The sequence below is a fragment of the Poecile atricapillus genome, chromosome 3 (genome assembly GCF_030490865.1).
Source record: "Poecile atricapillus isolate bPoeAtr1 chromosome 3, bPoeAtr1.hap1, whole genome shotgun sequence".
In the NCBI taxonomy this organism is placed as follows: domain Eukaryota; kingdom Metazoa; phylum Chordata; class Aves; order Passeriformes; family Paridae; genus Poecile; species Poecile atricapillus.
In genome coordinates, this window is record NC_081251.1 from 62,813,003 (window position 1) to 62,826,200 (window position 13,198).

Below are 13,198 nucleotides of genomic sequence, written 5' to 3' on the forward strand. Positions count from 1 at the left end.
GAGGCAAAAATAATTTATAAACAGATTCTAAAATAGTGAAGGTTGTAAAGATTAGACCTTCTGTGTTCTTTCTTTGAAGGTAAATTCTTCACAGAGAGGAACATTATTTAGCCTTTGCTCTAATAAAGGAGTGCAGAGACCCTGTACAATGAGGTTGTAGTCAGCTTAGAAATGCCTGAGCACATTCCATATTGGTTTGGCTGTGAGGGCATGTCAGAGGAGGGGGAAAAATCACTGTGCTTTTAAGGCAGTATTGTCATGGTTAATGCAATGAGGTTGAAACACTTAAGGAAAAAGAATTATCAACACCATCAAAAGATTATAGCTAAAAAAAGTAAACAGAGGCAATGAAAGGCAGGTTCCTGTGAAATTCATTTCAACAGTAATTTACTTTTATATTAACAAGCTGTCAACTAGGGGAAATACAAGAAAGCCAACTAGCAACTCTTTCCCCGCAATATTTGTATGAACAGAAATTCTAAACACGTCTCAAGCCAGCAAAAATTTAGATATTAAACAGAACATAAAAGGGATAGCTTATGATACGTTTTGTTTAAGTGAAATTAAAATATTAAAATAAAAAAACCAAACTGACAAAGAAGAAAGAATAAAAAAACCTTGGAGCTATTCGTTAAATACATAGATTCCTTCTGACTAATCTCTCAGTTACTCATGATTTATGTATGCCTCTGTAAGGAAAGAGACTGCCAGACTGAATATTTTTTCCACACTTTTTAAATTTCCTGACTTTTTCCATAACTTTCAGAAAGAAGAATTTCCATGCCTGAGTCAGGGACAGAACTATCAGTCACATTTACCCTGCTCAGCAATAAATGCACACCCGCTCCTACCCCTGGGATGCCATGAGAGGAGCTGGACAAAGCACCAGTAACAACACTATAAAACCACCCCCTGCTCTGCCTGAGGATTGTGCTGACTGACTGGCTGGGCTAATGCCTTGGCACTTTGGTTCTTGCTCTGCACATGGTAAGAAAGAGGAAGATAAGGGAATGTGCTGACAACCATTTCAGCATTTGCCCGGTGATAGGATCTTTGGCCCCGTCTGGGGTAGGCGGCTTGAGACGTGTGGTGAAAAAGCCACACTTCCTGACTTGGCTGTGCCAGATAAAGCCCAGTCCATTTTCACTGTGTCTCTAACTCTCGCTGCTAGCGCTGGTGGCATGAGAAATACTTCCCACCATACTGACTTCTCATCTCTTATGAGTCTTCTGAACCCGCAGATTCATTCTGAAATGCTCCTGTAAACAAGGGAGGACTTCAACCCCTCCTTTATCGACACAGATGCAATTATGGAGCATAACAAACAAAGATGATCTTATATTGTGGATCATCACCAGACATGAGGGTGAAGGATTTGTTTATTTTTCTTGATGAATTAAATACAGCAAGAAATTTTGCTTTGAATCACCACTAAAATTAAGATTCCAGGGGCTGTAACAGAATTTAAATTTACACTTTTGGGAGCTCCTGAGAATTGATTAAACTGCTCTGAGGACATGGAAATGTGACTACAGACAGCAGTGTACTTTACTGATGGATGACCAAAAGGACAAATGTTCATTCTGGCATTGCTACAGTCACAGTAATTTTGTGATAACATCAGCATGGGGCATAATGCAGAAATAGTGTAGTGAGAATTATAGATGTCCTCATGGCTTCATTAAAATAAATATTTTCCACATTCTGCATAAAACTAAATATGGTTGCACAGCAGTCGAAACTTAAAATATTTATTGACTCTTATGTCATTATAAGTCTACTAATGACATAAGAAGGTGAAAACTCTTATGAGGATGTTGCTATCTCCTCAAATGTTCAAAACTCTGAAAGTCGAGTGCTGACAAAATACTCAAAAACTAGACTAGAAAATAATTATGCAAACTGCAATCTGCATTTAAGGTCACTGAGGAAACTCCAGTTCTGCTCCTGAGTTACCACAGAGAGTGCAGACAACTCAAAAGACAGCACAATACAGAAACAACAGACATTTTATTATGACAACAGAAAAGCAAAAAACCACGGAGGGGACTAAAATGGGAGGAAACATTTTTGTGAGGTTGCACGCACCTGAAGCAATTGATTTTTTTCTTTCCATACTGAACTGTTGCTTCTCTGTGTCAGATAAATTGAAGCCATTGTGACAGAACAAACACCAAGACAATTTTTTAGGCACAGCAAAAGCACTGTCATATTCCAAGAAGTGCAATTTCCAAAGGGTCTTCTCATTTCCAAGATTTTTAACCAGAAGAGATTCTACAGGACAATGATTAAGAAAGAACTATAGATACTAGAGAAGTTTGGAAATTATATAATGAACTTCTCATCCCCAGGGAAAGAGAACTGTAGATTTAAACCATTCCTGGTAGATACAACTATACATTCCCAGGGGATTTCCCAGTTTTTCTTGACATCTGTTTCACTGCTATCTAAACCTTTTGATGAGGTGCCTTCCCCTCATTTATCTTGCTGTAATTTAAGCCTTTTTTTGTTTCCCTTTCAACTGCCTGAAAAGATCAGCCTATCCCTTCCCACTGCACCTACCTCCTTAAATATTCTCAGTTCTCATGCATTCCCTCTTCTACCTATTATAGGTAGTAGAGAACTCAGTTCTTTCTGTCTGCCTTGATTAGTTATGTTTTCTAGAACTCTGTTCACTTCAGTTGTTCTTCTCTAGGCTTTCTGAAACCAATGAAATGTACATACAAATGAAAAGTTAGGAGTATCTGAGTCTCCTGTAAAAGCAGATGTAACTAATTCTGTCTAGGACACCCCTATTCTAACATCTCAGCTCCTATGCAGCCTGGAAGATAGGCAAGCTGTTTACAGGGGGAGGCAAGATGTACACTCATCACAGGGAAACTGAGGCACAGCTAAATGACCCATGTAAGACCACCAGGGACATCTACCCCAGACAGCAGTGGAACTCTGGAACAAGTTACTGACTGAGCTATGCAGTAACTTCACCCTGACCCACAACACAAGACCTGAAGCCAGTGTGCCCAAACCCTCAAGGCTGCTGAGATTTTAACTAAAGTACATGTTATATTTTTATCATTTTTTTCCAGTTCATAGTTCATTTCAAGTATCACAATGCATCCATTGATGCCTTTGAGGTATCTTCCGGATTGCACTCCACTTGTGCACCTGCTTTCAGTACCTTACCAATTTGTGGCTGAACATTCTTTCCACAAACCATCTTGCTCCTGTTCTAAGTTTTCTGCTGTGTAAACCCTCTAAGCTTTGTTTCTGAAAGCAGGCCCAGTACTGTAGTTTTCCTCAAGCTAAACTATAAAATTATTACTTTTGCGTTTTTCCATGTCACAGTATGACTGATATCTTTATCCTTATGAATAGTCCCTTAAATAATCCATAAAACCTGGACCTGATGATCATAAGCCCTTGCTTGTATGTAACCTCCTCTGGGCAAAGCTTAATAAGCACCAATAGCTTTCTAAGCTCACAGCTCACTAGAGAATCTGAATGAATGTCAGGTTTTTATGAGATTTCTACTGTAAATTCAGTCAAGCTTAAGCTGCTAGAGAGATTATGAATATCATATGAATCCATAGCCAAAGTGACCAATACCTTTTAAGAACATGGAATAAAAAATGCAGGAGCAGCAGTGTTTCCCGCTTTGTCTGTCTTGCTCTATTAGAAAAGGCAGATGAAAAGACTCCATTTTGCAGCATAACCTATGTTTTTACATCAACATAAAAAGAAATATGAACCCTGAGGGTCTACAGGCAAGTACTGCCAAATGACAGGTTCCTGTAAAGGTAAATGTCTCATTTTCATTTCAGTCAAGTATTAACAGCAGACTACCTATCATCTCCTCCACTGTTGAACAGCAAACATCCGTCTGTTGAACCTGGGCATTTCCAGTGTACCTGATTTATCTACTAATTCAGGCAGACAGGGAAATATCTTTTCAATTTATTGAAAGTTTTGAAGATTTCAAATCTACTCCTGTGGAGGCAAGAAAGGGATGCACTTGAGACTGGAACACTTTGTCTGCTTTTACCAATCCAATGGCACCAATCATTTTACTGCTGATGAGGTTAGCCAGGGGCATATTTGATTTTATGGAAGTGTATCTTGGGGTTTGGCACAGGGCTTTTGACGTTACCTCAGCTAGCCATGGTGGGCTGCAATTAGCTGAATGCACAGGTGAGTTTGTGGTTGGCTTTCTCTGCCCTCACAGCACACTGGCTAGGACTTGCTGGCTCACGGGCCTTAGGCTGCTGTGCCACCTGCACTTCCATTTATCAGTTCTCTGTTATGCAGAGGAATTAGCAAAGGATAATAATTTTGGTGCCCTAATGTTCTAGTCACCAGGTAACAGTAGATGTAAATTGGAAGAGGTTTTGCCGATTTACTTTGAATGCTAAGAATGGCACCTGCATATCCCAAGATCAAGTATGGACCAGGAACATGGGGAAACAAAATCCACCATCCAATGGAGCCAGAGGTGAGGACAGATCCTAAATGCATTTCTGGCTACAGCTTAATGGAAATGGAAAACACCTATTAAAGTGACATAAATATGGAAAGTGCTACTGCACAGCAACAACATTGTTTTGTCTCTAAAAAAACCAAAACAGTGTAGGTTTTAAAAATTAAAAAAAGCATTTTTAAAAAAAGGAAAAACATTACCAAAGAAGTTAGAAGCCCTTTCTATATATAAACAATCCTTTTTCCAATAGCAAGCCTGTCAAAGCAAAACTACCCATCTGATACAGAATTAGCTGGGCACCACAAGCTGCTCCAAAATTTTCATATGCTCCAGAATAAACTCCAGACATCTTTTTTCCAGCAAAGCAGCTGGATCTCCTAAAATACTTTGCACTCTAGTGGTAAGGACAAGACATTTACTAAATGAAATCTCTCATTCATATATTTAAAGAAAACAGTCAGAATGTTACATTTTGCTGTGCTGAAGTGTCACCACAGATCAAGATGATGTCATGCTTAAACTGATGGTTCTTTACAGTGTACAGCGTTATATGTAAGATATCTTACATATAACTTTGCTGAGGAATGTTTCTATTATTTGAGTCATAAAAGCTTTTAAAAATTATGAGCACACTCCAGGTATTTTACAACTTTGAAATACAGTGAAGGGTTATTAAATACACAATCTGCAGGCACAAACAGTATTGTAGGAAATGGAAGAACTACATCATTATCCAGAGAAGTCAACAACCAAAAGGAGTTCAAAAGAGGCAGGCATTAACAAGGTAAACACAAAGAAAGAACAAAATTAAAGAATTCTGAGAAGAAATTCAAAGGAAAAAAATAGTAACAATTAATAGCAGCAAAACTTTAAAAAATGGCAAAAAAGAAAATTCAGCAGTAGCAAAGGACTCAAGCTATAAAATCACAAATAGTGATCATAATGCATCACTTTCATCAGTGTTATATTGTTCATAATTCAGCCATACATAAGCATAATCCTTGGTTATTAAAACTTTGGCTCCTAGATAATTTATTTATACAAGAAGATAAATTGCTGACTTACCTGCTTGCTGCATGCATATAATATATGTGGTTAACATGCAGAGACAGTGCTGCAGCTTCCATTTCCAGTGATAGCACCACATTTCACTCACATGAGACATCCTGTGGAGAAAAAAGAAAAGCAACCAAGAACTCAGTGAGTTTTACAAGACAAGAACATGAGGAAGACTCTGTTAGTCAAACTAGTAACTTGAAGTAAATAAAGTAATGAAAATTATGGATGGCCCTAGTATTGTTTACATGGAGACAAAAGTCTCCTAAAAAGGGTCAGAAATTATATTGTCTGGTTCTTAGCAGACAGCAAAATGGAAGACTGGTCAGCACTGGCCTTCTAAGCAGATAGATGTGGGTGGCATTTTAGTAAAAGAAACAAGAAGCACAGTGTGAAAGAGATAAGTTGTAGGGTTTATTTTTAAAAAATGAAATTTTACATATATAGAAACATTTATTCTATTTAATTATACATAATATATACATATTTGTTATTAACTAAATAAAGATGGTAGATGATAATTTGCCTCTGTCCTTAACAAGGCTTCCCATTTTTCAGTTCTAATGTTTTGACAACTATGATATTTTCTGCTGACAACTTTTATGGAAATTCTGAAACCTTCTTTGCCAAGAACTAGGACCTCATCTGTGCTGCCAGAGAAGTCAGGGACATCCTGATTATTTAATAAAATAAATGCAGTTATAGAAAAGTCTCTATCAGTTATAGCTTGAAGTTAAAGTTTCCTTTCCCTTAAAGCCTAGAGGATATTTAACGGCTAAACCAAAATGTTTCCTCCATTGTGGGCACAACAGGAAGCAAAACTCTTAATAAATTTATTTAGACCTTTAACCATTCATACAAAATGAATGGTGCTCCACTATATTCACGTCTCATTTTATTCAACAAGTAGCAAGCAAAAGGAAATAACAAGTAACGAAATACAACACGCGTCATTTTGACCAACTCCTTCCTCTCCTCTTTGGTGATGATAACTGGCTTTTGTTCAGTAAGAACAAATACTACCTAAACTGAGGTAGATAAGGACAAAAGTCTTCCTTCTGCTCCACAGAACCCACCAGAAAAAGCTGGGGGCAAATATAAAACCTTTTTATAAAACCTTTTTTTACACAAAGTGTAAGCTTCTGTTTATGCCCAAAGTGGAAACCAATGCAGCAAGACAAACCATTGTAAAGTAACAAGTAATATTTCAGCTTTAAAAATAGCAATTCATCAAAGTGCTCCTGTGGGCTAGCTGCCAATGGGCCCAGGTAAGCGGCACCTCAGCAGACTGCTGCGACCAGTTAGGCTTCCCTTGAGTTCAGAGTTACACAGCACAGGTATCTGATTACAAAAGAAGTTCAGTTCTTTGTGGGTACTTCTATCAAATTAGGAATCTGAAGCAGATTTGTTTTTTCTGAGATATTGTAAAGTCAAACTTAACAAGTGTTGAAGACAAGCTCAGAAAACATGGGGCTCTGAAAGACAAGAATCTCTTTGATGAAGCCAGACATACAATATAACTGGATTATCAAACAATAGAATTATTGTCCTTCAACTTAGTGATCCAAAAATCCCTATTAAAATCTCAGACAACAGAAAGCTGAGCTTTTGAAACTATTACTTTCCAATGTATATAATTCATTAAACCACAATACCTTTAATATTAATTTAGAAAGCTGAATTTGAACAGAAGTCCTTTGAAGGCATGGAAACAGTAACAGCAAGCACATATGGCATGCATATATACTGACATAGTGGGGAAATGGAAATGTTTGGGTTAACAGCATGGCATACCAGAGATACAAAAGAATTTTCCTGTTCCTACAGAAGAATTTGCAGGTACATGGCATCCTGCTGCTTAATCTTCCTATGCAAACCTGTAGAAGCAGTTGTATTACTGATTTTTGCTGCTAGTTTGTTTTGAGCAAGCACAGTTAACAGTTATCAGACTAAGAAACAATCATTTATTAATTCAGAATATATCTGTGTTGATTTTCATCAAACTGGTAAATTGTCTGTATCGTCACTTTTGATATCTCTGTGAGCTCAGACAAAGTGTTTGCTCATTTAACAACTGGAGAATCCAAGACATCACATTTGAGATAAATAAAATGAAGGAAAAATAACATGACAAGCTTCTGCTGCTTTGGTGTGGTATGAATGTATCCAGTCACATTTCCTCTAGTGCCTTTTTGAAAGAACATGAAATTCTGCCTCTGAAAGAGGTATTTAATTTAGCCAGTTTCAATTTGCTACTGTTTACTTGCATTGTGGTAGTACTCCAGGGTGATAGTTTATAGTCTGTTTCCTCATTCTCACCCATGTAAAAAGTGCTAGGCAAGAAAGATTTCAAGAACATGGATAAGCAACAACAGAGCAGAGAATAAATAAGTGCAAACAATAAGGCAGAAAAGAGTAGCTATAAAGACTTTTCCCTAGAGTAAAAAGCTAGATAATTACATAATTGCTATTAAAAAATACACAATTCTCCACCAAAATAAAGAAACAAAACAAATATATAAAAAATAGCAAACTGTCCTCTCCATTTACGTTCTCCACTGTTGAAGGACAAAACAATTCTCTTTACACCACATTGTCTCAGTTGACAAAAAAAAGGTTTATCAAACTCTGACAAGAATGAACACAGAAGCGCATGCTACAAAAACACTCCACTAATGTGGGCACCATGAGTCAGATCTGTTTCTTTTGGAGAGGATTGTTGAAGAACTGTTTTACAAAGCATAAATACTAGCTGAGTGCTATAAATTAGTGAGGAAATCAGTTATTTATGTGTTCCTAGGATCTTTCAGATACAAAAAGTCAAAATTCAGGAAGATGACATGTCACAGCCTTACACTGAGATGCGTAACACTCCTGTGAACACAAGAAGTTGTCAGAGATGGAAGTCAGAAAACACATTGCCAACAAAAGGGCTTCTTCCACAACAAAATCTATCCCTGATATTTTTATTATTTGACGTTTCAGGCAATTATAATAAGGTGTCGCAATAACTGATAAATACTTCCCAGGCTTTAAAAAAACACAACTCGGTTGCAGATATTATTCACCTCTTAGTAGCCACCATATTTATTTTAAGGTTCTTTTTCTTGGTTACTCGTGTTAACATCTAGAAGTGAATACAGACAGCACATGAATAATTCAATAGAAAAATCAGCAAACAGTTCTGGGCTTGTTTATAGCTTATCAAGGAATTATATGGTCCCCTGACAGCACTGATTTGATGGCCCAAGAGACTCCTTTGGTCTCATGTTTCTATTTTAAATAGCTTTAAAAAGATGTGTTCTGTCATTTAATATTAATTAACAGCACAGGGAATGGATATCAGAACAGCAATCTACTAAAAAAAATTAAAACACCGTGAGTTCAAGTAAGCAAAGGGATGAACCCTGTAACAAAGGGATGGATCTGTAACAAAGATCTCAGAAGTTATACAAATTATTTCAGGCTTTGGTTACTTAAAAATTGTTGAACACTGTTCATTGTGAGTTTTCTTCTCTATTTTGTATCAGATTAAATGAAAAAGCCCTGCTCTATCCCCAACTGGTAACACACAAGCAGCTCTGAACAAAGCACTCTAGACTGTCACAGAACCAAAACCTTTTACCCAATATTTTTGGGAATTATTAGGATACCTATGGTAGGAGTACATCTACTACAGATGGATATAGTCTGAAAACAGCAGTCCCTCTTAACTTTTTGGGGTTTTTGGAAGGTTTTGGCTTTCTGTGGAGTCTGATTTGTCTGAAGTGCTAATTTTTCTACGGACTTGCATTTCCCAATGTAGACACTGTGTGACATGACCAGCTAAGCACTCTAGCTACCAATTCAGTCCAGCCTAGTCCACAGCTACTTCCATTTCCTATAACATAGGGAGACAATGAACTTATTCACAATTCATTCCAGAAGAGCAAAATAGACATGTAAATTATCTAAACCATAAATGGATAGTAACTCGACACAGTTCAAGATGTGACTGTGAGTTTTCAGTTTTGCTACATCCAACCACTAAATCTTTTACTCTGCCAGCAGCCAGCTAGCAGACAAACCAGCATCACCTTTTAGGGAATATACAGCTCTGCAGGACAACATACATAAAATGTGAATAATGATGGAGCATTTCATTTGTAGACTGTACCATCCCAAAACATGCAATACAAATTCGAACACACCATCTTCTGTGTTCAAAACTTTGTCAAAAGTTCCCTGGAGGATGTGAATTCCGCCTCAAGCGCCCTGACTTGACTTTCTTTGGTCTTTGACATGTCTAAAGCTATTAAGAAAATATAATGCTAACACTTTAAAACTAAAAGAAAGATAACATCAATTTCACTATTTTTTTCCTCACATAGATTGTAAACAAAAATATTTTAAGCTTAATCACTCCCAAATCGAGCTGCAAGTGAAAGATGATTGCAACTCATAGTTCAGCTCCCCAACATTAATAGAGAAGTTGATTTTAACTTTGAAATAGCTGCTTTAAACTGTAGTACATTAATGTCTTGAAAGATTAATTATACAATACCCCTTAAAACTTTCATTTTGTTAAGCACTGCTTGTTCCTAATTATTCTTACAGCCACCTTTGAAAACACCCTCATACTCATCAAGAGATTAAAAAAAAAAAAAAAAAGACACTGCCTTTTAATTTAAACAGTATCAGCCCTATCAGATCCATCTATCAGCCCTATCAGATCCATCTAAGTCCCTTGGCTCTCCTTTCAAAGGGAACTAGTCCCAGTTGCAGGCAACAAATCTGCTGGCTGTTTCCAGCCCGGCAGCACCGCAACACTAAATCTTTAGAAACTCCTGCCTTCTGCCGTAGCTTGCCGGCGCGGTGGGAGAACCCCCTGCCCTTTGCACTTGTGCCGATTTCCTCGGGCGCATCCCCAGCTTCTCGCTCCTGGCTGTGAGCGCACCGGCGGAACGCCTAACCCTCAGCAGCTCGCCTTACCTCCGGCGAGGGACAGCCGGTAAAGGAGAAATATCCCGGCAAGGCGGCCGGGGCACTGTCCGGCCCGGGGCTGCTGGGCTCGGGCAGGAGGGGGAGCCCCCGGGCCGCCCCTCGCCCCCCGAGGGTGCCGGAGCCCCACGCTGCCCCCGCTCCGGGCGCTGCCGAGAGCCGCGGCGGGGCTGCGAACGCCTTGTGAAGCCCGCCCTGTCCTCCCTTTCCCTTCCCCTTTCCCTTTCCCTTCCCCTTCCCCTACTTCTTCCCTGCTGGTGCTGGCACCTCACCTGGAAGGCTGCCTGGGGTGCCAGGACTCCTCGACGGGAGCGGCCGAGAGGCCGGGGCCGGGCGGATGCGGGGGCACCGCCGCTCAGGGCAGGCGGCCAGCGGGGCCAAGCGTTTCGCTACTTGTTCGCAAGCACGGGGAAATCCACCAGAGCGGCCCTAAAGACGGGGTTAGGGTGCCCTGGAAAGGCAGGGAGCCGGCAGGGCAGCCGCCGACGGACACGGCGCCCGGACGGGGCAGAGCCCTGCCAGCCCTGCCCTCCGAGCTCCCGGCCTGAAACTTCCCGGTTTCCCCATTCCTTCAGCCCTACCTACCTGCACGGCTCTGCCCTGACATTACTCACCATCCGCAGTGGGTGGTGGGGAAGCCCTGCCGATCCGCCCGGGGTGCCTCTCATCGGGGCTGTCCCCCAGCGCCCCGGGCGGCAGCCGCAGCCCTCGCCCCAGAGCCCGGGGAAGGGACACTTACATGGTGACATTACGGGGCGGCTCTCCTCCGGCTCTCAGCAACCATCCTCCCGCGCTGCCGCTCGCTCTGCCTCTGGCCCGCTCCCTCGCCGGCTCCCCGCTAAGGTCATCGCTCCTTGCCCACCTCTCTTCCACGCCCGCGCCGATCCGCTCCTCCTCCGCCGCGATCCGCTTCTCCCACCCCGCGCCGCGCCGGGACCTGCCTCTCTCTTTGCTCAACTCGGGGAAACTCGGGAGCGCAGGGGAGCCGCCCCGCCCTCTCCCCGCTCCCCGCAGTCAGGTGGCGGCCCCGGCCCGGCCCAGCGCTCCGGGGACAGGACGGGGCCCCAAGCACAGCTCCCAGGAGCTGCTCCACGGCACCGACGCTCCGGGAGGAGGGGTGCCCATCCCCGGAAAGGCGCTCCCCGGGCGGCACCTTCCAGGCTGACACGGCGGTGCAGCGACCCGGCTCACTGGTTAGGGGCTGGGACAGGGGTGTGCAGTCCCCAAGTACCCTTCAGGAGATGACAGCCATAGGCCCAAAGCCACCTGCAAGGACACGGGCCGCCTCTGAGAAGATTCCATGGTGGGGACACTGCCCTTGCCGGTCACAGCGCCCTGAGCGTGCGGCACCTCACAGCATCGCAGTGGCAGCAGGGCCCTGGGGACAAGCACAGCCCGCAGAATGCAAAGGGGAGTGCGCATAAACCCACCCGCTCGCCTCAAGAAAACAAACTGTCCCACCGTGTCCCAGAGCTGCTGGCACAGACTCCAAGGGACTTTACGTGTGCCAGGTGCCTTTGAAGCACAGAACACACTGGGGACACGAGATAGGTGGGTGGAGGTGACGCGGCTCTGACCCACTTTAAAGCGTGCTAGGCGGTGTGCTGCTCCCACAGAATGCTGGCCCACACCTCACTCCTGGGTAGCGTTCTTGGGGAATGGTAGTTTGCACCATTTGCTAATGATCCTGAGTTGCTTTGCTCAGTTAAAATCTGTAGGACATGGGACTGCGCTACAGGTAGGTAGGAAAGCATTGAAATGGTAGAAAGGGAAAAACAAAAGATCATCAGAGAAATCCAGAATTCTGAGTACTCCATGGATCTGAGCAGGCAGGATTAGGAAGGATGGGGATATGTAAGACCTGGCACAGCGAATCATTCAATGAAGTTATCAGCATACAATGGCAGTTAAAAGCAAACTGTTCCCATTAAAAAAAAAAAAAAAATCAATAAATTTTTCATGAACTTTATACTAAACATTAATATTCACTTATTCTGGTCAATTTTTATTCTCTGTCCCTAAAACAAATAAATCTATAGGCTTGCTTTCACTGTAAATTCCTGACACTAAACATGGGCGCAAGAACTTCTGGTTAGCCAAATCCACATTTGGATTGACAACAGTGCAGGCTGGGACAACATCAGCCTACAAGTTCTTGCCACTGGGTTTATTGTACACCTGCAGATTATTGCATTTTCCTCACATGCACAGCCAAGTCTGTGCTTCTAGAAAGCACTGGACTCACTGTACATGAGCTCAGTATCTCTTGGGCGTATTGAACCCACCTGGTATGAGATGTACACAGTAAATCAAGAGCATCTGGAAGAAATCAATCTGCCATTCACGCCCAGATCAGTGGTACACGTGTAGTGTTTATCTGCTGGCTGTGTTGGAAACTTACATATTCCTTCCTACTTGGAAGACATTAGAGGTGACTGCAATTCCAGAACCTGGTGGTCAAGCTAAAAAAAACCCAAAAAACCCAGAAGAAAAATAGAAGATAATGGGATTTTCCCCCTGTCATGTTTTTGTTCAGCTATTTCTTGGTTAATTCTCCTGTTCTGACTTTGCTGACATGCACTTTTGCAAACATCAATCTGCTTCCCCTCCACAGCAGGAGCACTGCTGCTTCTGGATCCAAAACTGAGCACTGCCCAGCAAGAAACGCCTGTGGTGTCCAGTGGGGAT

General features: G+C 41.9%; 1 protein-coding gene across 4 annotated transcripts in view; it reads right to left on the reverse strand.

The window, feature by feature from the left end:
- The window catches only part of ADGRG6 (adhesion G protein-coupled receptor G6), a 110,744-nt gene extending 99,132 nt beyond the window's left edge, over window positions 1-11,612 (reverse strand). For 2 of the 4 annotated variants that reach the window (XM_058836113.1, XM_058836110.1), the window contains exons 1-2: window positions 11,250-11,612; window positions 5,540-5,640 (exon numbers count right to left, since the gene is read on the reverse strand). In XM_058836113.1, the coding sequence (XP_058692096.1) occupies window positions 5,540-5,640; window positions 11,250-11,251 (103 nt within the window). In that variant the 5' untranslated portion in view covers window positions 11,252-11,612. The remainder of the gene's footprint in view (window positions 1-5,539; window positions 5,641-11,249) is intronic. The other 2 variants (XM_058836112.1, XM_058836111.1) reach the window with 1 other exon arrangement.
- Window positions 11,613-13,198: the final 1,586 nt, after the last annotated feature.